General features: G+C 37.8%; 1 protein-coding gene across 2 annotated transcripts in view; it reads right to left on the bottom strand.

Moving 5' to 3' along the window:
- Positions 1 to 26,629, bottom strand: part of NKAIN2 (sodium/potassium transporting ATPase interacting 2) — a 1,311,503-nt gene that overhangs the window by 23,741 nt on the left and 1,261,133 nt on the right. For both annotated transcript variants that reach the window (XM_043999967.1, XM_043999968.1), the window contains exon 6: positions 19,152 to 19,212. In XM_043999967.1, coding sequence (XP_043855902.1) covers positions 19,152 to 19,212 — 61 coding nt within the window. The remainder of the gene's footprint in view (positions 1 to 19,151; positions 19,213 to 26,629) is intronic.

Below are 26,629 nucleotides of genomic sequence, written 5' to 3'. Positions count from 1 at the left end.
GGACCAGTACACTAGCTTTCTAATGGGTACTTTAGGTCTTTCCCCATTTTAATTCACCCTCCACTCAGCTGACAAAGTGTTTTTTCTAAAGTATAGGTATGACCATGTTACAGCCCCCTGCTCAAGGAGTTCTTATGCCTCCCTGCCACCTCTTGGATCAAATATATAAACACCTTTTTCATTTTTGTTGTTCACTTGTTTCAATCATGTCTCACTCTTTGTGACAGCATTTGGGGTTTTCTTGGCAAAGATATTGGAGTGGTATGCTATTTCCTTTTCCAGCTCACTTTACAGATGAGGAAACTGAGTTAAAAGGGTGAAGTGATTTGCCCAGGATCACACAGCTGCTAAGTGTCTATGGCTGGATTTGGATTCAGAAAGATGAGTCTTTCTGACTTCAGGCCCAGTACTCTATCCATTGTGCCACCTAATTTGTCATTTAATGATCTTTATAACTTGGATTCTTCCTACATTTCCAGTCTTCTTTCATTTTACTCTACCAGGATGCTGGCCTTCTTGTAATTCCTTAAAAACAATCTGCTAGTTCCCTGTCTTGACATTGACTGTGACCCATGCCTAAAGTAGTCTGCTCTTTCATAACAATATCTTAGTTCCCCTGGCTTCCTTTACAACTGAAGGAATCAGGGGCAGCTAGATGGTGCAGTGGATAGAGTACCGGCCCTGGAGTCAGGAGTACCTGAGTTCAAATCTGGCCTCAGACACTTAACACTTACTAGCTGTGTGACCCTTGGTAAGTCACTTAACTCCAATTGCCTCACTAAAACAAAACAAACAAACCAAAAACCAAAAAAAAAAAAAAACAATTGAAGGAATCAAATCTCAAATCCCACGTTTTCTAGGAAGTCTTTTCTGGTGATCATCTGCTCATACCTTGCTCTTGTGTTGATCTTAATTTACTCAGAATATATTTTTTTATACCTAGATATTTACCTGTTGCCTTCACATTCATTTGGAGCAGGTACTCTGATTGGTTATTTTTGCCTTTCTTTTATCCTCAGTTCATAGCACAATGTCTAGTATATGGTAAGTGCTTAATAAGTGTTCATGGATTGACTCATGCAATCAAATATAATTAAAGTCTATTTAATTCAACAAACATTTAGTAAAAGCCTACTATCTGTAAGACATTATGAATACAAAGAAGAACAAAACAATTCCTACCCAAGATGATCCAAAGGGTAATGGAAAGACTTATAGTGAATGAGTATAAGTAGGCAGCAGCATATTAACAATCCAGAAATCTCCCCTACAGCATTCCTAAGAAGGAGTCATTTAGCTTTTCAAAGTCAAGGGGGGGGGGAAACTCACTACTTCCAGTGACAATTCTCTTCACTGCTGGATAGCACTAATTGTAAGGAAGCCCTTTTCCTCCTTTACATCATGCCCTTAGGTGTGATGCCACAGGTATCCCACACTTGATGCACATTTGTGATTATGCCTGTAGCTGCCTCTCTGGCTGCCTCTCAGCCTTCTGGGGCTAAGTAAAATGAGCCCAATGTTTCTTCAAAGTGACAGATATTAATATACCTGAAGACATATATCATGTCCCTTTTAAAGTCTTCTCTTACACAGGCTAAATAGCTAATTCCTTCCACTGATCCTCCTATACTATGCATAGTTTATATTTCCAATCTTCCCACCATCTTGGTCACACTCCAGTTTGTCAATATCCTTCTTTAAATATGGTGCCTATAACAGAACAAAATATTCAAGATGTGGTCTGACCAGTGTACAGAGATTTTCAGCTCTCTCATTCTGGATACTGTGCTTAAACTCTTAAAACTATATATCCTATTATTAAAAAGTACCTGTAAATAACCTTGCCAAGAGTACTTTTTTTACATTGTTTACATTGTTTAAGGATGAAACAAGATCCCAAAGCACTTATATATGCATTCATTCACTCAACAAGCATTTATTAAGTGCTTATTATGTACAAGGTCCTGGGATACAAAACTGTAGTGAGATACTGTCAAGGAGCTTGTAACTTATCTGCACAGAGGCCTGCAGAAATGATGAATTTTATATGAGGTAAATTTGTTAACTAATGAAAACAGGAGAAAGCAGAGGTGCTTAGTGTCATAAAACTGCCAACCATTGCAGAATCTCTCCTTTGGGTGGGGTGTTGCCCTTAGTCATAGAGTAGTGGGCCCCTTCATAGTCCTTGATCCTTCGTTTGGGAGTCTATGGGGTCCAGAGGCAGCTAGGTGCTATGCCTGGAGTTGGGAAGACCTGGGTTGAAACCTAGCCTCAGACACTTACTAGCTGTGTGATTCTGGGCAAATTAACCCTATTTGCTTCAGTTTCCTCATCTTAAAATGATCTGGAGAAGGAAATGGCAAACTACTTCGGTATCTTTGTCAAGAAAACCCCCAATGAGGGTCACAAGGAGTAGGATGTGATTTAAAAATGAGTGAACAATGCCAATAAGGTGCAAACTGTTTTCATAATAATACTGAGATGTTTTAATTTCTACTATGGGAGATATTACTAGCTGGAACCCATATGAGCAAAAGCTCTTTAAAGGGATCCTCTAAAAAAACAGTTTCAAAACCACTCTCTTAGAATATTAGATAAGTGGCTTTCAGGCTAATGATATGGAACATGGCAAAACTGCTAGGAACTTCTTTTAGATACTCTGAGTTGTGATTAGAGTAGCACAGGGCCCACTTAGAGAGCACACAAAGATATTTCAAGGGAACAAAGACATGCCAAAAGGAGCACATGCCTGTGTGTCCTGGATATAAAATAGCTAGGACCACAGATCAAAATAAAGAGTGAGATGAGGCTACCACCGCCAATCTGCCATAGGCTTGGAGAGCCTTATCTTTTGTTCACTTCTGCCTCTATTGAACCTTGTACATATGTGACTCTTTCACAAGGATGAATGGGTTCCTTTGATGGAGGTATCCGAGCACTGAAGGTAGTACAAAACTGGCTTAAATACCCAGTGCTTCCCTTCTCAACCAATATCCATCTTCTGGACTTAGCCTGGATTGAGCTTCCATTGCTCATACACGTGTTAATTTTAATGGCTGCATAGCTCTCTGTCTCTCTGCCTCTCTGTCTGTCTCTCTCACACATGCACACATGCATGGTAGGGGCATAAAAGCCAGAGAGTAGGAGAAGATTTGGACTTCCCTCTGTGAAGACATGCATTAGTCGTTAGCCAGGACACATTAGTGGGAGATGTTACCCTGCACCTCCAGACCACAGGTTTTTTAGAGACTATCTCATTTGAACCTCATAATTATCCCATGAGAAATGTATTACAGGTATTATACCCAGGTAGTTATAGGTAGAGAAATTGAGGCTTAGAGAGATGAAGCAATTAACTTACAATAATACACCCCAGTAAGAGACAGAGGTGGGTTCTGAACTAGGTTCAAGTCCAATACTCTATCAACTATGGCACACTCACACAAAGAGGTTCAACACTTAGATATGAACATGGAAAATCATATAAATTCTATTAAGACCACCAACACACAAAAGGCAAACCTTACCCTCAAAGGGTCAAGCATCTGGGTTGACTCTTCATGCTCTACCTTGAGTGCTTTAAAAATCCACTAGGCTGTGCTCTGCTCTCTCTCTCTCTCAAGAGAAATTGCCTTCAATTAGATGTGACAATGCCATTCAGGTGAAAGTGAGGGAGCTGTTGTAACATGCTCTAGCCAGCTAGTTAAGTTAGTCATGAATATGTGCTCTCAACAACATCCCAAGAGATGTTGAGAGTGCACAGTACACTTAAATGCATCAGTCTAAATTAAGATCAGCTATCCCATTCCCATATAAATGTTTAGCGAACTGCAAGTATGAAACATGCATACTATATACATTTATGTTGTACATGAATATTTTTGCCATGTGATTTGGGGCAATAATTATATCCTTGCATGGTTTGTTTTGTTTTAAATATGCAAAGCATATAATTGTGAGCATGAATTAAATATCTTTGTCCAAGGGCAGATAGTAGCTTTATAAGCCAATATGTCTAGTGGCTACTACAACATTTTTGTAGCTAATTTGTGAAAGTGGTACAGGAATTTACTATTGTGTGTTTAGCGAAAGTAATTAAGGCAACGAGGCAACTTGTTTATGAGTGGTGCTGTAAGTTTGCTCGCAAAATACAGTATTCTCGAAAAGGGACATCTTCTGCTTTAAAGGTCTCTATAACCCAAATATCTTTTATTTTTATTCTGTTGGGGGAGACAGTTTTTTGGGGAACTACTGGACCGATGAGCTAGCTGAATGGCATCCTGTTCTGGGTTTGTCCATTAGTTATTACTGTAACTGGACAAATTAAATGACCTCTATGTGTCTCAGTTTCTTCATCTGTAAAATGAAGGGCTTGTCCTATCTCATCACTAAGTTCCCTTTCCACAAATCTATGCTATTTTATGTTTCCATGATGAGTTTCCACATCAATGGCAGCAATAAAAAATTTTAAGACACTTGTTTAAAAATATTTCATTTAAGAAAACTCAGCAATGGTGATAAACGGAAATCAGATGAATGTAAAGTAGCAAGTTCTTCCCCTGGCTACTACTACTATGCATTGATTTTACTAAACAAGGTTCCATAGAGATGAGCTGCTGAAACAGAATATTATTTTCTTCAAGCATCGGTGTATGTTATTTAGGCATTTGGAATCTTTAAGCATGACGGTTCCCAACAGAGATACCGAGTGATGAGAAAAAAGGGGACTAAAAATGGGGGGGGGGGTGCAAAGGGAGTTACACACAGTGCTACCTGGCATACCTTTCCCCCTTTACTTCCCCAACCGATGTCATTCAGTTGTGTTTATGTGCATGAATGGGCGTGCTTCATGCCTCGGCTCAGCTCTTGGGAATTCCTTTAACATTAACTTCATTAGTTACGAAGGCAGCAATCCATAACCAATTTTCTTTCCATGTCAGGGCTGTTCATGTATAAACTGGGGCCTTTTGTTGGAAACATTTGCAATTAATCCTACAAACAAAGAAAATGCAAATCTTACACTCCCTACCCTAACCAACCCCACTGACTGAGGGCCCCAACTGCCATCTATTATATACTAAAATGAATTGAAATTCCCACTTTGAGCCTAACCTAATTTTCTAGTGATAATAGGCATGGATTCCCAGAAGTACTCTATGCATCTTGATAGTAACATCCTAATTTCCTTTCCTGGTAAATGTTTTAAATAAGATTTTAGCACCAAAGGAAATTAACCTTTAAATTAATTGTAATTATAAAATGCCATCACTGATTTTGTCTTCAGCCTAATTACTTACTATTATTTAAACAAACTGTACCTCCTGTGAGCTTTAAGTTTGTTTCTGTTTCATTCTCTGCTACACAATGCCAACCAATCATAGCTAAAGCTTCATTGAGTCTGTTTAGGTCCTATAAGCTTAGATAGAGCAATCCCACTTAAATGTCAACTGTGCTTTTTTTTTTCTTTTTTTCTTCTTACATTCTTTTATTGAAATAGCAGTTCTCTGCTTGCTCACAGTGAGGCAGAACCTCTCAGATATATATATATATATATATCTAGGACTACATATTTTTCTACAGATGTCTTATCTCTGTCTAAAATCTGAGTGGCTCACTCTCAGAAGCCAGCGAGGAAGTGAGTATTCAGAACAAAATTACAAATCATATACTCAGACATTTAGTCTGGAATAGCTAGGTGGCATAGTGGATAGTGTGTCTGGCCTTGAGTCAGGAAGACTCATCTTCCTGAGTTCAAATCTGGCCTCAGACACTTATTACCTGTGTGACTCAGGGCAAGTGACTTAACCCTGTTTGCCCCAGTTTCCTCATCTGTAAAATGAGCTAGAGATGAAAATGGCAAACTACCCTTATAACTTTACCAAGAAAATCCCAAATGAGGTCATGAAGAGTCAGATATGACTGAAAAATGACTGAAGAAGAACAAAATACTCAGATGTAGTGGCCTACTTTTCTAAGATTCAGTATTTCTCAGCCTACCTGCTGTTAAGGAGAGAGTTAAGATCACTTTGTTAAATGAATCACTATTAGAGGTCACTACAAAAACACTTAGAAGAAATGGAGTGAGAACAATGACTGCAATAATGTAAATGAAAAGAACACTTGAAGCTGAACCCTAGATAATTGTCATAACCAAGCTTGGTCCTAGAGAAGAGAGGAGGAAACATAATTCCTTGCTTTCTTTGGGGAAGTGAGGGTATATGGGTGTAGAATGTTGCACATACCTGTTTGATTAGGTTTTTTTTCCTTAACATTTTACTTTGTTATAAGAAAAAGTGCTTTTGGTAGGGACTGGGCATACCCAGAAATTTCTGTGATGTAGAAACAAAGGCATCAGTAAACCTTTAAGAATAAAGAGAAAAGGGGGCAGCTAGGTGGCGCAGTGGATAGAGCACTGGCCCTGGATTCAGGAGGACCTGAGTTCAAATCCAGCCTCAGACACTTAACACTTACTAGCTGTGTGACCCTGGGCAAGTCACTTAACCCCAATTGCCTCACCAAAAAAAAAAAAAAAAGAATACCTGAGTTCAAATCTGACCTCAGACACTTGACACTTACTAGCTGTGTGACCTTAGGCAAGCCACATAACCCTCATTGTCCTGCAAAAAACCAAAACCAAAAAATAATAAAGAAAGAAATTAAGTGAGAAGTGGGAAATATAATCATCAAAAGGATGATTTTGAATACATAGGCATCCCAATGGTTCTGAAAAGCTCAGGGCTTTTGGACACAATCTAGTTTTCCAAAATAAGCTTTTTGCTTTTTGTTTGTTTATGTATTTATTCTCTCCTTTAGCATGCCACAAATCAGATGGTACTATGGGATTTTGGCAAACTTATTCTGAGTGTGTTCATATCAACATTCTAACACTGAAACGTATACCATCCCTTAGCTCCCAGTTTTCCCCTTTGCCTTGTCATCTTTAATTCATACTACAGATTTAGGCAGTAAGGAAACAAACTAAAAAAATTTGGATATGGACTGGATATCTATGAATACTGAGTTAACAAAATGGAAGATTTTACAATTATCATTTTAACCACTATAATGTATGCCTCTTCCTCTTTCATCCATCCATTCATCCATCTATCCATCCATCTATCCAACTTGACTTTGCCTTAACCAACAGCTCTTTTTCTATTAAGATCTTTATTATATTGTGAATACTAACTGTAATGAAACCCTGTTATGACATTACTTGGCAGACTTGTAGAATTACAGTATTGAGACATCAAAACCTGGAGCTAGAAGGTCCTTTAGTGCAATTCCACATATAGCATTGTCCTTATGACATACCTGTCACTTCAAACATTACTTTGCCTAAAATTGTGTTTGCATGGAACTAATTGATAACATTAGGTTGGCCATGCTGGTATTTTCCTGCTGCTAGTTGGTTAATGCAATTGGAAGAGCTTTCTTCTACCTTAGGCCACCCAGATTCTTCTTCTTTTTATTTTGGTGGGGAAGAGGTTAAAATATCTACTATAATCCCATACTTCTCTCTATAATGGTTGCTTCTGTTTTACTATCACTTTTATTCTTTCATCTAAGAGCAAGGCCCAATCAATCATATAGCACTCTCAGAGAGCAATAGCAAAATGGGGGGAAAAGTGCTCCCATTTTTTCTGTCTTTTTCTTTACCTTAGGAAGATCAGATTAATTTCAAGACATGGAAACATGATTAGGACCAAAAATGAGTGGAAAAAAGTGGCATTGTTATACTAGAGGAAATCACAAATATGAGGAACTCAGAGAAATATGGGAATATGTATATGAAATGATGGAGTTAAGTAAGAAGAACCAGGAAAAATCTAAAAAATGACGACATTATAAATAGAAAAATAGACCAAAACTAAACATTTACCCCAAGGAAGAGATGAGAAGTATATCTTGTTCTTGCTTTTGAAGTAGTAGGAGAGCAGGGCACTAAATGTGTGAGGTAGGGGATATGTGATTGGACATGGTTGATTTGTAGTTTGATTTTCTGGAACTTTGGTACAAGGGAAGATTTGGGAGGCAAGGAATATTTAGAAATGAATTTAAGAAAACAAAACCCACCGATATATGTTGGGTTTTTAAAAAAAGTGATATGATGCCTTGTCTCATCCCTAAAATGTACATCAAAGTCTGGCACTTTTCTTTCTTGTTTCTATACTATTCCCTGTCTGATTGATCCTTAAGGCTCAGTTTCCCTTGTAAGATCTTCATCCTTGACATGCAACAACCATTAATTGTGGATATACTCCAAGGCTCTTTCCTAGGCCCTTATGCCTTGTCTTCTCTCTCTCTCTCTCTCTCTCTCTCTCTCTCTCTCTCTCTCTCTTTTGGTTAGGCAATTGGGGTTAAGTGACTTGCCCAGGGTTACACAGCTAATAAGTGTTAAGTGTCTGAGGCCAGATTTGAACTCAGGTACTCCTGACTCCAGGGCCGGTGCTCTATCCACTGCACCACCTAGCTGCCCCAATGTCTTTTCTCTTTATATGTTTCCACATGGCGATACAGCTCATTGGCTCAATTACCATTTCTGTGCGGATAATGTCTAGATCTCTGTATTTAGCCCTAGTCTCTCTCCCGAGCTCCAATTACACATTACCAAACCAATATCCTGCAGACATCTTCACCCCACCACTTGCCAAACTTAACCCTCTACTGAACTCATCTGTTACTGTCAAGGGTACCGCCAGACTTCTAGTTATCCAGATTCCCAATCTCAGTGCAATCCTTGACTCTTCAATCTAAGTCATCCCACATAACCAATTGGTTGCCAAATCTTGTCATTCCTATCTTCATGCTATCTCTCATCTACATTCATTTCTTTTCACCTTCATCATCTCTTTCCCGAATGATTGCCATAGCCTCCTAAATGATCTTTGTGTCTCAAATCTGTTTTGATTCTAATTGATATATTTTACAGCTGCCAAAGGATGCTTTATCCCTAAGGCACAAATTTCACCATGGACAACTAAATGGTAAAGTGGATAGAGTATGCCCCTGGAGTCAGTAACTTAGTTCAAATCTGATCTTAGATACTTACTAGCTGTCTGATCTTGGGAAAGTCACTTAACCCTGTTTCCTCAGTTTCCTCCTATGCAAAATGAGTTGGAAAAGAAAATGGCGAACCATTCCAGTATCTTTGCCAAGAAAACCCCAAAATGGGGCCACAAAGAATAAGATGCGACTAATTGACAAAACAACTTCTCATGATGTTACATCCTTTCCTCCAAAACAACAATGGCAATCCCACCCCCTCCAAGACCTCCAATGGCTTTTTATTACCTCTAGATTAAAATATAAACTCCTCTTTTGGTCATTAAATTTTTTTCAAAAGCTAGCCTTTTTCTATTGCCCCAGTCTTCCTGCACATTAGTTCCCTCCACATACCCTGCATTGCTGTAATACTGGTTTATTTGCTATTTCTTATAAATAATGCTCCTTGTCCCATTTCTCTGCTTTTGTTTTGGCTATTCTCCATGTATGTAATCTCCCTCTTTACTTCTGCTTCTTAAAATCCTCAGCTTTCTTCAATATTTAGGTGAAATATAACCTTTTGTAGGAGGCCTTTCCCAAGGAACTTCCCTTCTTCCTCAAAGCCTTCCCGATTAAGAATACCTTGTGTATTTTTGTGTACAAATTTTGTGCATTTTGTCTATACTTATATGCGTACCCCTCCCCTGTAGAATGTGAACCTTTTTATAGAAGGAATTATTTTGGCTATTTATTTTCATCCCAAGCATTTAGCATAGTCTTAGACACATACTAAAGGCTTAATAAATTTTTGATTGAATGATAGTGAGTTTAGTTAGTTTTCTTGTTAAAGACCACAAGAGGGCATCAGTTAATTGCAGTCTAAAATAAATGAAGGATAGAACTTTTGGGTTAAGAATTTTGTGTATCTTACAGATAGGAAACACCATAGCCAATCATAGGAACTTGCACAACAGTGATATAAAACTATACGGGCATTTGGGTGGAATCTGACCATCTACCCAGACACACATTTTTAGACTTTATTTGTTTTTGCTTTATATCTAGAAGATGGTAGAGGACTAATTTACTGAATCTTGGTTATAAGCTCTGGCCTAGAAAAAAGGAGTGACCATTTTATCAAGCTGGGTCAACATGACAAAGAAGGTGAAGATGTTCTCTAATAATATGCCTTTTAATAATGTGCCAAAATTGAACTTGATGGGCAGGGAAATTAAAAATTTTGGTTTGGTTTAGTTTGGAGAGCAAATATGTACATTCGATGAATACATGAATGAAAAAATATATTAAACATTTTCTTTATTGAAAGTATTACACCAAGTTCAACTAAAAAACTATATATTTTCTGCTCTCAGGGACCTCACATGGGGAATTTGAGCTGTACCCATGTAAATACACTATTTTAGTAGGGTCTTTAGAAGACCTAAAACAATCACCATCAAGGTACAAGGTTCCAAAAAAGGCTTGGTCTCTTGAAAAGAAAAAGGCAAATTCTTACATCACTAACTAGCTCTTGAACCCTTACAATTCTCCCTCACAATTTACCACCCAAGATGGCTTAGCATCTTTTGTACAAAAAGCACTTTGGGGACAATGCAGCTATAGTGGTGGTTGAAAGGAGATGTTGGGGCCAAATTTAATATGGGGAGAGTTAATTGGGTGGCTCGCTGTACTATTGGGTTCAGAAAATAATGAGGGACCTTTAGGTCCAAAGCTTCCTCCCCTCCGAATTGCCCTTTTTGGTTATTTTTCCCAGGCCAATAAGAAAGGAGCTTGGGGCGCCTAAGTGGCGCAGTGGATAAAGCACTGGCCCTGGATTCAAATCTGGCCTCAGACACTTGACACTTACTAGCTGTGTGACCCTGGGCAAGTCACTTAACCCCCATTGCCCTGCCAAAAAAAAAAAAAGGAGCTTAACAGCCTCTTTTCCACAAGCAAATCAGATTTTGTTGAAAGTCAAGGACAAGGGAATAGGGAAAGAGGAAAACGAATAATCTCCCTGGCTCTAGCAAAGGCTGTCTCAAAACTCAAACTCGCTTTCAGCCCAGCTAATTCAAAGAGCTGAATTTTATTAACTCACCACCAGGGGTCTGTAATTTCTATGCAGCCAGTCTCCAGTCCACTCCAAAAGCTCCTCCAAAGGCCTGAGAGAGTCCTACTTCCTGTTGGGGTGCCTTTTTCTACTTTTTTCTCCCTCCCCCCAAAGGGGAGGTCCTTCAAGTTGTGTGTCTGAGACTGGTCCTTTGTTGATGACACAGTCCACAGCCTCTGAGGATACTCCTTCTCAGGGTTGGCCAAGTTAGACTAGGTTTAACAGGGTGGGCCAGGTGTGGCTCAAGATCTAATCACCTTAAGTGGGTACTTAGTAGTTTCTCATTCATACCCAATTCAAACACTACTAAATCAATCAAGTCAGACCCCTAAGTGTCTGCCAAATTCCATTATTTTACCACAGAGAGAAGGTGAAGATAAGAAGAAAGAATGCTTGGGGCAGCTAGGTGGCACAGTGGATAGAGCGCCAGCCCTGGAGTCAGGAGTACTGGAGTTCAAATCCGGCCTCTGACACTCAACACTTATTAGCTGTGTGACCCTGGGCAAGTCACTTAACTCCAATTGCCTCACTAAAAATTTAAAAAAAAAAAAAAGAAGAAAGAATGCTCATTTACTTTGTAGGTGCCAACTAGCAAACAGGAGAAAAGGTGACCAATACCTACAGAACAGTATCTAACCCCAAAATGACCCTAGTAAATTGGAGAAAGACAAAAACATTTAACGAATTCACATGCTTGGCAGTTGTTTTTAAAAGGAAAGGGAAATAAATGGGATAGGGAATGATTAACTACAGAGAACTAAATTATTTTCCATGATTCTCTTCACCTTGGTGAGATTAAATCTGCTCTTTTATACATTCACTGCACTATTTATCCTAAGACCCATTGGTCTTAAAAGGGGTAGAATAGATGGATAAGAGTGTGTGAGTGGGTGCAGTTGCCAGTTAAGTATCTAAAATCCATTTGCAATATTACTTTCATTCTAGAAGTCCTTGAGGGTATTGGTTTTATGAATGACATTCCACAGCAGCTCCCGAACAGAGTATTTACTAACATTAAAAAATACATAGAATTGTTATTACTTTTGTTGTTTTAGAAAAGGTAGTAACTACTTTGGAAAAAAGGTGCCCACTTTGAGGCAGAAGAACATTATTTGAGGATTATAAGTATCAGATACAGCAAGATACTTTAAAAGATTAATAACTCATGATTTGGGGGATGTTGGAGGAAGTCTAGATCTGCAGTTTCCTAAGTTTGGACAACTCCTTGGAGTGGAATTTCTTTTCACTGATGAAAAATAGTCGGGGGGGGGGGGGCAGCTAGGTGGTGCAGTGGATAGAGCACCAGCCCTGGAGTCAGGAGTACCTGAGTTCAAATCTGGCCTCAGACACTTAACACTTACTAGCTGTGTGACCCTGGGCAAGTCACTTAACCCCAATTGCCTCACTTAAAAAAAAAAAAAGAAAAATAGTTGGGGGAGGAGGATGTGAACTCTCATTTTGAGTAGGGAGATAGAATGGTGGGTGGTTAGAATTTCTTGACAGCCTTTGCCTGTCACAGACAATGGAACATCTTGAGGTCTCATATAGGGGCATCTCTAGTTGTTACTAGACTTTCCTTTGTATGAGGACTGATGCTGGAGTATCACTGACTGCCCTTTCTCCACTTGCTCCCACTGGGATAGTAGTATGTTAAATCCAAAGCTTAGCCTGTCCTTTTAAGTATTTATTTGCCAATTTAATTCATACCTATAAAAGCTAGCTATTACCCTTGATATAAAAAAGTCCCTTCAGGGTAGACACTGATTTATTTTTGTCCCTGTATCCCAAGCATCTAGCACAAGTGACTGGCACATAGCAGATACTTTTAAAAATAAATGAATTCTTGTTGAATTGAATGGCATTGAATTTTTAAAATCTAGGAACTGAGTTTCCACACAGGTGTGACATAAAGCTCGAAAGTAGTCACTTTCCAATTATTAACATGAATTCGTGTTTGACTTTGAGCTTTTACTCCTCCTACTTAGAGTGGTCAGCTGGTACTTTTTCTTCTTTCCTAGTATGCTACATTAGTGAAAAATAGATAAAATTTTTATTTGTAATCTTTTAACACTTAACCATAACCATCCAGTATGTTCAAAGAGAATATAGTGTTCCAGTAGACACATGGAAAGAACTATTTGATCAGGTTGGAAATACAAATGGATTAAGAAGGAATTTATTCTAGGACAGAGGCAAGGCTTTTGTGGTGCCTGCTCACATATACCTCTAAATTCAGCTAAATGAATGATTTTTGTAACTTGGTTGAAAGGTATTCTCCATAGATGAGATGGCCTTAAGTTTGGCAATGTAAGAGAATAATGGGCTTTGTCAATGCCCAAAGGCCCCAGCTTGAGGGAATTGATTTGGATTGATTGGATTGGCTGAGACTGATTGACTTTGCTGATTAACTTACTTAAAGTTAATTCAATTGAAGCCACACCTGCCTGGACCTCAGGAGGGTATGTTCTCAGAGACTGTGGAGTCTGACCCAAACACGGGACCACCCTCAAGTTCAGTGAACCAATGGATTTGGATGATGCTAGCCAATTAGCTTGAAGCAAGGTGGAAGGACTGTCTGTCCTCAGGATGTGGAAGAAGCTTCCTTGGGCAGTTTGTCCCTTGAACAGGCTGGTGAAGGAGGACTTGAGGACTCTAGGCTAAATAGGCCTTTTATTAACTTCTGACCCAGGTGTTCTCTTCTTACTATAATAAATGCTTAATCCCCAAACTTGTGCTAAAGCTTTTAATTTATAAGTACACCCTAGCTAGTTTTCCCTATACTTGGGACAGGAATAAGGTAACCACACATTTAATTTTTTTGTGTGTGTGTGCAGGGCAATGAGGGTTAAGTGACTTACCCAGGGTCACACAGCTAATAAGTGTCAAGTGTTTGAGGATGGATTTGGACTCAGGTCCTCCTGAATCCAGGGCCAGTGCTTTATCCACTGCACCACCTAGCTGTCCCCCACACATTTAATTTTAAAGGTCACAGTAATTATAAAACTTTGAACCCCCCATTTCCTCAATAACCTTTGATACCTAGGTACCTATGCTACCTAAATAAGCAAAGAAAATGCCATCATTTAGGTTAATGAATACAAGTTTTAAATCATAGAAACAAAATCTGTTACAAATCTAGATTTTGAACATATTCCTAGAAATTCTTTCCAGATGAGAGACTACAGGGACTTTAAAACACTCTCCATAGAGGGAAATAGAATAATAATAACAATAATAATAATAAACTTTATCAGTTCTAAGCAACTGAAAATCCTAGGTCATATCATTCTTTTGAGACATGATGTTTGTATGTATGTGTGTGTATATACATACATATACATCTCTCTCTCTCTCTCTCTCTCACACAGACACACACACACACACACACACACACACACACACACACACACACACACACACACACACCCCTATATATGGAGAAGCTAGGTGGTACAATAGATGGAGTACTGGGCCTGGAGTCAGGAAGACTCCTCTTCTTGAGTTCAAATCTGGCCTCATACACTTACTAGCTATGTGAGCCTGAGCAAGTCACTTAATCATGTTTGCCTCAGTTCCTCATCTGTAAAATGAGCTGGAGAAGGAAATGACAAACCAAGAAATGGCAAACCAGTCCAGTATCTTTGCCAAGAAAATTCCAAATGGGGTCATGGAGAGTCAGGCAGGACTAAAAAATTATTAAAAATGGATATGTGTGTATATATGTATCTATATGTATGCACATATAGATACACACATATATGCACACATGCAAAATATACAAAAAACATATAGATGTACATTTACACATATATACATATATTTTATATATTACATGTAAGGAACTGACAGTACAGATGTGAAAAAATATCTATCATCGATCTATGTATCTAAGCATGTATATATCTATCTATATATTTATGCATCTATGTATCTATCTCCCCTTGACTTCCCCTGTTCAACCCTCATGGTCTTAAAATGGATCTTAGATCACATATTTATAGCTAGAAGGGACCTTAGAGGATTTTGCCCACCTTACCCAATTAACAGATGAGGAACCTGAAGTTCAGAGAAGTTGTGAATAAAAGCAGAAGTCATGCTCAGGGGTGAGTGAGCAGTCCAGTTTGGTTGAAGTACAGAAACTTGGAGTTAAGGTTAGAAAAGTAAGGTAGCACCAGGATGTTAAGGTCCTTGAATGACAGGCAAAGAATTTAAATTTTATTCAGGTGGCACTATGGAACCATTGAAAATTTTGAGTGGTGGCATGGTACAACAAAATCTAAGCAAGTGAAATATCAGTCTATCTGTGGTATGAAGGAGGGTCAGAAGGTAAAGAGAGTGGTGATGGGGAAATATGTTATGAGGCTCTTGCAAAGTTCAGGCAGGTAAAAATGCGGACCTATGCTTGAGTGGTAGCAATGACAATTAGGAGAAAGGGGGACAGAGGTAGGAGATATATAGAGGTAAAATCTATAGGTTCTAGAGTCTAGAATCTGAAAAAAAAATTGATTATGAAAAGTGAGGTGGGAGAAGACTTAAAGATAACATTATGGTTCAAATACTGGAGATGATGACTACTTGGAAACACCAGTCATTAAAATAGTTGTCAGGAGAAGGAAAGAGTTGAAAGATTCTAGTTTGGGACATGTTCAGTTGGAGGTATGACATCTAGGTGGAGATGACTTATGCTATGGGGCAGCTAGGTGGTGCAGTGGATAAAACACCAGCCCTGGATTCAGGAGGACCTGAGTTCAAATCCGGCCTCAGACACTTGACACTTACTAGCTGTGTGACTCTGGGCAAGTCACTTAACCCTCATTGCTCCACCAAAAAAAAAAAAAAAGATTTGGAGATGACCTATGCTATGGACAAATCTGAAGAAAATACAGAAGCAGGGCAAAGGCTTCTGAGAATAGCATTAGAGGCATTCAGGATCAAAATGAGCATAGACTGGTGATGAACGCTATGAAAAACAAACACTGTAAAAAAAGGTGTATTTCAGTTATATTGACAACAAAAAGATGATGCTCAGACTAGAGAGGACAGACCAAAATGATTAATTGGGAATTAATACCCTAGATACACAAGGAGAAAATGAGAGATAGCGTCCTTAATAAGTTCAAAACACCTAGTCCAAACTCTATCCCAGAATAACCAGAAAGGCTTTTCGAACAGTGATAATGTTATAGATCTTAGCAAGATAAGGCCAATATGGGAAGGGCTGTAGGACTAGAGAAGTGAAAATAGTATCATGCTTTTCAAAAAAAAGGGGGGGGGGAAAGAGAATAAAGCCTGTAAATTGCAGGAAGTGAGCTTGATTTTGATTTTCAAAAAAGTTCTAGAACATATCACTAAAGGAACATCAAACATTTACTTTGTGATAGTGGTACTAGGTCAAGGAAATGCTCCAGACATATTATATCAAGGCAGCTAGATAGCATAAGTGGAAATGGTACTGGGCCTGGAATCAGGAAGAATTCAAATCCTAAATCTGGCACTTATTATGTGACCTTGAGCAAGTCATTCAACTTCTGCCTTAGTTTCCTTATCTAAAAAATGGGGATAAGACCACCTACCTCCCAGGGTTGTTATGCAGGTAAAATGTGATAATATCTTAAAACACTTTTTTTTTTTTAAGTGAGGCAATTGGGGTTAAGTGACTTGCCCAGGGTCAAACAGCTAGTAAGTGTCAAGTGTCTGAGGCCCTATTTGAACCCAGGTACTCCTGACTCCAGGGCTGGTGCTCTATCCACTGCGCCATCTAGCTGCCCCTTTAAAACACTTTTAAAGCTAATATTAAGTGCTACATAAATACTAAATTATTATGCAAAATATTTGCTAAAGTTTTTCACACTAGCTTTGTAGATAAGATGGAGAGATGCCATGTGACAGAGGTAGGGGACTCAGAATTCACTGAATTAACATAATGAAGGAGTAATGAAATGAAATTATGAAAGACAGATCCTAATGTAGGACCAAAGGGATTAGTCCTTGTCCTATACTCTTGAACATTTTTTAGTGATTTCAATGAAAACATAAGCTGTCACATCCATCAAATTTTCAAAGGACACAAAGCTGGGAGGGAAAACTAGCTTGTCAAATGAGAGTTGGGATCCAAAAAGTTCTTGACAGGCTAGAAGAATGAACCAAATCTAATACGATGAAATTTAGTAGTATTAATTTCTACAAGAGTAATACTTTAGTAGTAAAATAACACTTTAGTAGTAGTAGTAGTCATTGTCGTCATAGTAGTCATCATATTAGTAGTAGTACTACTTAGTAGAGTTAAATGTAAAGTCCTATGCTTGGGTTCAATGCCACAAATTCAATTTTGGAGTGATATATATTGACAGCAGTTTTTCTTAAAAAAAGGTCTTGGTATTTTATTGGATTCCAAGTTCAGTATGGGTCGACACTGGGATATGGTAGCCAAAAATGCAAATATGATCTTAGGTTCTATTAACAGAGGTCATTAGTGTATAGAAAAAGAAGGTTGTAGTCCTGTTGTATACTCTTCCTTGGTCAGACCACATCTGGAGTATTGTGTTCAATCTGAATGCCACATTATACAAACAACATTGACACACAAGATAGTGTCTCTAGGAAGCATTATTAGAGACATTTGCATGTGAAGACTAATTGAGTGAACCAGAGCTATTTATTTTAGAAGAGGATAAAATGGTGAAACAAAGCATGGAAGCTTCAGAGGAAGAGGTTTAAGCTTGATGCAAGGAAAATCTTGGTAATTAAATTACTTAACAATTGAGTGGATTGCCTCAGGAGGTAGCAGGAGCCTTATTTCTTTAGGGCTCCTAGTGAAAAGGGGATGGCCATGATAAAGATAAAGTGAATTATTGTCACTTCTGAAGTCTCTTCCCACTCTGAAATCCTGACATCATGGGGCCCAAAAGATAAGTCAGAACAAGAAATGTAGATTTGGTAATAATTTGTGTAGAGGTAATATTTAAAGTCATATTTATAAAAGAAAACTGCTAATGGGAGAGTGAAGAGAGAGAACAAAAGAAGACAATAAACTGAGTCTTGGTGAACATTCAAGAGGCAAAGGAGTCAGGAAGGTGGCAGCAATGAAGTGGCTAAAGAGGACTTTGGAAAAGATCCACAGCATATGATGTCTCTCAAACCAAGAGAGAAGTGAGCATCCAGAAGGAGGGTTAATCAACAATGTCCAAGGCTTCTAAAGGCCAACAAGAATGAGGACTGAGGATAGCTCATTACTTTAAGAGATCACTGGGAAAAGTTTCAGTATAATGGTGGGAATGGAAGCCAGACTGCAAGGCTTTAATTAATCAATCAATCAAACTTTATCAAACACATTGTCAGAAACCATACTAGGCACTGAGGATAGAAACAGAATGAATGAAATAAAAATAATCTTTAATCTCAAAGAGTTTGCTTTCTTAAAGAGAGAGTAGGTGGTGAGGAAATGTTGGATGAGTGCAGAAAGCATTTTCATTTGATTTAGAAAGGAATAGCATGAAGAGAGATGGAATTGTAGTTGGATAGGGAGTATAAAGGTCAGGAGGGTTTTTTTTTCAGATTAGAGACAGTTGGTTATGCTTGTAAGCATACAGGGAGAAGCCATTTGAAAGGGAATATTGTAGAATAGATGTTATTGATCATTAAGAATTTTAGCTCCAGATGCAGGTAATTATTCAAGAAGAGTTAATGATCAGTGAAAAATGAGAAAATCATTATACTGGATAGCTTTTCTCAACATTTTCCCCCCTTCCCTTCCCAACCCCTTTCACATTTACTATCCCCTCCATCCTGCTTTTTAGCCTTTCAGAATTGTTTTAGGATGGTAGGAAAGTTGAAGAGTCAGATTATGGCTCTCTGAATAGGTAAAAGCACATTTTAGTAATATGCTGGTCTGGACCCTTTTTATGAGAAACTCTTCAGCTCTGCTGGGGACAAAGGACTCATCTCTTGCTCTAATGATATATTTGGGCTAATGTCTAAGAAGTAAGAAGGCGAGGTAGGAGGCATTGAAAAAGCTGCTTTTAACTTGAAAGAAATGCAATAGAGCTTTAATACTTACAGCTGTCCTCTTCTTCAGTAATACATTTCACAACATAACAGGCGTAGATGAACCCTGCCAGCTGAAACAAAACAGAAGAGCTTTAGAGAGGAGGCACAAGGCAATGGAACAGGATCTGGCTGGGGAAGTAGTTCAAAGGTAGGCACTTCCCCCCACTGTTCATTGCTCAGAAGTGAATCTGTAGTCCTGGGCCTTGATTTCAATGTGTTTTGATTTGATTTGAGTGATGTTGATTAGTTTGACAAGCAAATATTTCGCTGTTTTTTCTCTGACCTGAGCTTTTGTGTGCAATCAGTTTGAGACAGACAATCTAAAGCAGGTGATTGGAGGTGTGGAAATACAGAATGGCGATGATGAATCAACAGTGAGTGTTCCATGAGATACAGTGCCAATCAATTTATAACTTAGAAATACTCAGCCCCCAACATAAAAATTGGACTTATAATACCCGATCAAATGAAGGAGGTCATGAAGGGAAAATTCAGAGCCTGAGCATTTTGTGGTAATAACATCAACGTTTTCTAATAGTAATAACTGATATAATAGCACTTTAAATGCATTATAGCATTTGATTTTCACAACAACCCTGTGAGGTGGGTAGTATGAATATTCTTGCACTCATTTTTAGAAATGAGAAAAAAAATCAAGTTTCAGAAGGAATAAGGGACATCCCCAAATCACAGATTGGAATTAGTTTACTTAGGACTCCAGCTTTACTATTCTGACCCCCAATCCAGTGTTCTTTCCAATACATTATGCTGGCTTCAGTATGTTGCATGCATTAAAGTAGAAAAAACTGGGTTCTTATATAGACTGCAAAGTTATACAAGTGTCCACTGGATTTTTAACATCTCCACTCCATTGTTCACATATCTGTGAATTTTTATTTCTAATGTAGATTTGACTGTATTATTCCTCTACTGAAATACCTTCAATGGCTTCCCATTATTTAAAGAAATGTAGAACCTTAAAATAAACATGAAATAAAAATATAGAGTCCTTATTCTTGCACTTTGAAGGCTATTTAAAATCTAGCTCCCACTTATTTTTCCACTTTAGTTTTATATTATTCCATTTTACATAATCTAGTTTTGGTCAAACTGACTTCTTAAACAGACATTCTTTTTTTTTTTTTAATAGCCATTCTTTAAACTATTCTTGCCTCCTCTCACCTAATGTCCAGGATATTCCTCATACCTGGGATTCCCTCCTCCCTTAACTGTACTTATTAAAATTGTTTTCTTCCTTTAACACTCAGCCTTGGTGTATCCTCATGAAGCTTTCCCAAACCACTCCCTATGACCCAAATTAAAGCCTTCTCTCCATCTTCAAATTTTCTTAAAGTACTTTTTTTTTTGCAGTCTCTCCTTCGTCCCCCTAGTCTTACTGTTTATTAAAATAATTATTTTACCGCATATTGTTTCCCTATGATATTGTAGGATTCTTGTTTTGTACCTAGCATGATTTTTTTGCACAAAATACTTTTAAATGTTTATAGAATGGAACTGATGGAAGTAATAGGTTAAGTAGACACTGTTAAACAAAGGATCACTATAATTCATTCATTTTGTTGACATCACCACATTTTTCATCATAGAAGAGAATATTCATGTGGCAAATAATCGTAATTTTGATTTTGCTCTCCTTATCATTTGTTCCCTAGTGGCAAATAGACCAGTGAGGCTGGATATAGATCTTTATTGGGACTTGCAATTATAAAGGGCACTTGTCCAGCTAAACAAAGTGTCTTTAACCTCTTAATTCCAATAATACAGTAAAGTCAATTTCTGAGTACTAGTCTATAAAATTTTGTTATTATTTTATACCCTCGTGTATCTTCTTCTCTTCCACTCTTAGGGATGGGGACATTTTTACATTTTATAAACTCCTTTCCATTTTTATGGAATAATAAAAAGCTTGCCTTGAGGAAAGTGGCTATAATCATAAGACATTCACAATTGCTTATCTTCATTTCAAAGAATTGATGTGTTTGACATGTGAGAATATTTGGTGGTGGGGTGAGGAGCCAAATGGAGAAACAGGAGAAGGTCCTGTTCTTCCATCAGGATATATAAGAACTATCTGCTCATCAGAAATAGTACAAGTCTGAAATGAAAGGAAGTGTTAGACATATAGAAGCTATTTTCCATTAGCTGGCAGGCTATAGCCTATCAAGAAGTTAGCTATGGGTAGAATAATTTGAGTCAGGAATTACCACAATGAGTATTTACAGTTGCAGCAGGGCTTAGAGAGTGATAAATAGGAATCCATTGGCAAAGGAAAATTGAAAAGCCTTATTCAAAGTTTTGGGAAGAATGACTGCTCTGGTTGGGGAAAAAAGACAGATATTATTGTGTGACTCAGAGAATAGGGAGGATGCCAAAAATGCTAATCATTACATGGGTCCTAGAGCTATGATGAGTCACAAGGTAAGAACAAAACTGGCATTTAAAAATTTTATTTATTTATTTATTAATTCATTTGCTTATTCATTTATCTATCTATTTATTTATTCCTCTATTTATTTATTTATTTTACCATTATTTTTTAAAATGACATTTTGCTTTAATAGTTTGTAGTGTCTCTGGGAGGGCAAATGGGGATGGACCTGCTTCCTAGGAAAATGAGAAACATTCTCTATTTAACTTTCTTAAGGATTCTAGATAAGAAAGCAACTAACTGTCATCGTAGTGAGTTGTTTTGTGGTATGTCTATCATACCAGACAAATGTAAAATTAATATCCTCCTCTTAGAATGCTGTCTATGTGACTCAAAAGAAATATCAATAAAAAACATATATTAAGCACTTATTATATTTCAGGCACAGTGATAAGAGCTGGGGGTACAAAGAAAAAGCAAAACCAGGTCTGGTCCTCAACTACCTTAATCTGAAAATCATAAGGTTTTAGAGGTGGCTGTGACCTAAGAGGGTTAAAATAGATTAACAGGAAGGGTAGACATAACTCTTTGTTTAAAAATCTTAGATACTTTTTTTTAATTCTTCTTTTCTCTCTCTTTGTTTTTTTTCTGCAGGGCAATGAGAGTTAAGTGACTTGCCCAGGGTCACACAGCTAGTAAGTGTCATGTGTCTGAGGTTGGATTTGAACTCAGTTCCTCCGGAATCAAGGCCCTGTGCTTTATCCACTGTGCCATCTAGCTGCTCCTGATACTTTTTGTTATATTTTGGTTTTTAATTGCCCAGGTTTCCTCTTGCATCCTTCCTCTCACTGTCCCAGAGAAGTATTTCTTACACCAATGAATTTTTTTAAAGAGAAAAGAAAAAGAGGAAGTGAAAAGAATCAGCAGAACTAATCAACACATTAAAAAAAATATTACATTAAATTCAATGCTTTGCACCCATGAATGGGTTTTACACTCCTTTTCCCTCTTCTCCAAAGACTGGGATGGTTGTCTTTTCACATCTTTTATTTGAAGCCAAGCTTATTCTTTATATTTAAAAAATTCATTTTTGTTTGATATGTGTTTGTTGTTCACATTTACATTGTTATAATAATTGTATATCCCATTTTCTAAGATCTGATCATATCACTTTGAATCAGAATATTTTTTCTTTCTGATGATTTCTACACTTTACCTAGCATGTTATATAAATTTGAAGGGCAAACCTCTCAGACATAACAAGACAACTATCAGGGCAACTTACTAAAACAATTCCTTGTGAGCTGCTTCATATTTCCCCCCTTGTGTCCTTAGCTCAATACCTGGCATATAGTAGATACTTTACAAATACTCATTGGATAGAATGAAACTGGATTAGAACAAAACCATTAAGTAGATTAGCCTCTTTCTATGGCAGACTGACAGATTGTGGGAGAATGAGAGATATTCCCTGTAGGACTTTATCAAGGATTTTGATTTGTTTTGGGGTAATATAATCTCCTATCACCTGAAAGATTATGTGTAAACCACACAACTATACAGGGGATTCACAGCTGATTGGAGAGTCATGTCCAGAATAACTAGTTGTTACCAAACAGGAAGCATCTGTGGTCCACAGAGGGTCAAGCTTGGTTTCAATGTTTAACACTCACCAGTGATTTGGAAACACTGACCATTTAGGGATGTCTACTCTTTACAAAAACAACTCATCCTTCGGAGCCCAGTTCAAATCTTAACTGTTCCAGAAAGTTACTTCTAGCTACTTTAATTTCCACTAATCTAAATTACTCTAGCACTTATGACCTCTATCACGTATGTCAGCACACGTTTGGGTCAAAGGTATCACCATTGTTCTATTCTCCCAATTTTTTCAATTCAAGACAAATCCTTTACTCAGTGGTCAAATCTTGTTTTTCTTTTTCTACTTTTATAACCCTTCTTGGAAATACCCACAACTCTCTGTTCACATAGCTATCACCTTAGTTCAGGCTTTCTTTTACATCTTGACTTGATTATTGCCAGAGTCTCTGAATTTGTTCCCTTGCCTCACATCTCCCACTTCAGTCCATGTTATATATTGCTGGTAAAGTGTTTTTTCTTAAACACAGATCCAATTAGGTGATTCCCCTATTCAGTAAACTCCAATAGCTTCTCTTTGTCTTTGAACTTGTCCCAACCTATATTTCCAGCCTCCTTGTACATTACTTCCTCACCTGCATTCTGCAATCCAACCAAATTTGTCTCCTTTCTGTTACTCATTCATAACATTCTATCTCCTTCCTATAACTGTTTTTTTGTGCTTTCTTATGTATGGAATTCACTTCCTTTTCACACCTGCTTCACAGAATTCTTTCTTCCTTCAATATAGAGCTCAAGTACCACCACCACCACCACCACCACCACCACTATTACTACCATAACACTTATATAACACTATGTACCAGGGACTGTGCTAAGCACATTGCAATTATCTTATTCTGTCCTCACAACAACCCAGTGAGGTAAGTACTATTATTATTCCTATTAAAGATAAGGAAACTGAGACAAATAGGGGATAAGTGAGTTACCCAGGGTCCCATAGCCAGTAAGTGTCTGAGGCCAGATTTGAATTCTGGTCTTTCTGGCAATCAGGCCCAGTGCTCTAACCAATGCATCACCTACCTTTCTCGATCTCCTCAACTGCTATTTCTTCAACTGCTTTCTTTTCAAACTACCTTGTATTTAACTACTTGTTTTGTTCCTTGGTATTTTTGTATTTTAACTTATTCCATATATTCTAATATCTCCCCTATGAAAATGTGAACTCCTTCTTTGTGGTAATCTTTTCATTCATTGTCCTATCCTCACTTTCTCACAGAATGCCTGACACACAGTAGGTATTTATTAAATACTTGTTGATTGATTGGAATAGGGGAGAAGTTCATCATGATGATAGGCATCAAGATGGTAGGGATGGCCATTCAGAACCTTGAGGGATGTTATTAGAAATAGAGAGAACCTAGATGAATTTTTCATGGGGAAATTTATATGGAAATATTGAGGACAGATTATTAACTATGGAGAAGAGAAATGTGAGAAGTCTAGTTGCAGATTTTATGTATATGAAGAACTCTTAAATGGAAAACTGTAATTGGCTATTCTTTACAGAAGACAAAAAAGGACATAGGCTAAAAAGGCAGCATGAAGGCTTTAGATTAGATGAAAGGGGATTTTTTTTTTCTGGCTGTGAAGCATATTAAATATAGATTACCAAGGGAGATGTGAAAGTCATTTATCTAGAGATGAATAGGGTAGCTATTCATCTTTCTGGGTTGGTTTGGATATGATCTTGCCTAAGGGCAAAGGCATGTGGATTGCCTCTCAAGGTCTCTTCCATTCCTATCATCTTATTAAAATCACCAATAAACAGAGCCGTAGAATTTCATGGGTAAGTCATCCAGTACATAATTTAAATAGGTTCATTGGATCACAGAATTGTATATATGGAAGGGATCTTAGAAATGACCCAGTCCAATCCCTACATTTTATAAGTGAGGAAACAAAGTCCCAGGGAGACTAAATGCCTTGCTAAAAGTCATACAACTAATTAGTGGTGTGGTCAGGATCGGTACACAGCGGCTCCTGACTCTAAATTCAATGCCATATTACACTATTCATATTCTGTGTTCTACAACTCTATTTTAGTTAGTAAATTACTTCTCTGAAAAGGTAAGATTGTGCTATGTGAATATATGGTCATGTGAACAGCAACTGTATGTGATTACTTTCTCCTCTGAAACTCTATAACACTTGGGGTAGACCTTATTTTGACTCTTGTTATAGCCTGTGCTTGTTATTTGTATGTTTGGCCTACTAGACTGTAAACCTCTTGAGGACAAAGACTTTTTCTCATCTTTCTATATCTTGTATCACTTGGCACAAGGAATTGTGCATGGCAGGTGCTCAATAAATAAATAAATTTTAAATTGTTAAAATTGTATAATTTACATACACAGATCTGAATGTTTAGAACACAATCTTCTGCTTCTATTACTCAACAATTTCTCTTCTTTTGGAGTTCATCCAAATGAGTATACCAACCTCTCCCTATCCTCATCATAGTCAGCTGTTGAATACTTCAACCTCACTCAATGATTCAGGATATGGTTAACAATATAACTTTCTACTCCCTCCCCCAATGACTTTCATATCCATGTTGATAACACTATACCATTTTGTTAATGACCTCTGATTCCATCAACTCCATTGGTGCCCTTTTCTACCTAATCCATTTTAAACATTCACTGGTAGAAACATACCTGACATCTAATCATCACTTGAAATTATTCTACTTTCAATATCTTGAGTTGAAATTCTAATCTCTTACTTCCTGTTTCATCCTTCCAACTCCCTCAATGCTACTGAAACTTTCTCAGCAATCTAGAAGACACGAGCTTGGTTGGTACAGTTATGAGATTAGCACAATGGATGATTTGACAAATGAGATGTAATTCTACTTTTAAAAAGAGACCACGAGCAGAATTTTATTGTCTTTCTGCAACTGTACAATAGATTTGAGTGTGCTGAGCATAAGGACAGGTGAGTGGTTTCCCTTAGAAAAATGAATAAGCTGACATTGGCAAGGATTCTCAGGGAGTTTTCATTTCCCACTCTTGTGAATGTTTTCTGTTGCCCTCTTAGGTGTTTAGTTCAATTGGACAGTTAGGGTGCATGTTCATGTTTGTGTTGTCCTTGGGAGTGTGGCATCTAGGGGAGAATAAAATCCAATTAGGTGTCAAGTTCCCGCAACTTCATTACAAGGGTCTTCCACATAGACTCATTGTTACTCAGCCTTCAGGTGTTTTCTGTCCTCAAAACCTCAGGAAATTTCCAGTGCAGCATAATACACATAAATTCCCCAGCAGCTACCCTGTAGAACAGCACAGATACAGACAAGTTTGCCCAAGAATTGTTCTGTATTAGAGCTATCAGCAACAGTTGCTCTCTTTATTCCTTGCAGATCAATTACCCCGAAGCCTAGACAGATAAGTGTATAGTAAGACCACAAGATGTGCTTCAGCCCTGGGGAACACAGACAT

The sequence above is a fragment of the Dromiciops gliroides genome, chromosome 4, assembly GCF_019393635.1.
Source record: "Dromiciops gliroides isolate mDroGli1 chromosome 4, mDroGli1.pri, whole genome shotgun sequence".
Lineage (NCBI taxonomy): Eukaryota > Metazoa > Chordata > Mammalia > Microbiotheria > Microbiotheriidae > Dromiciops > Dromiciops gliroides.
The sequence above is the reverse complement of the archived record's forward strand: the minus strand, read 5'-3'. Positions and strand labels throughout refer to the sequence as shown.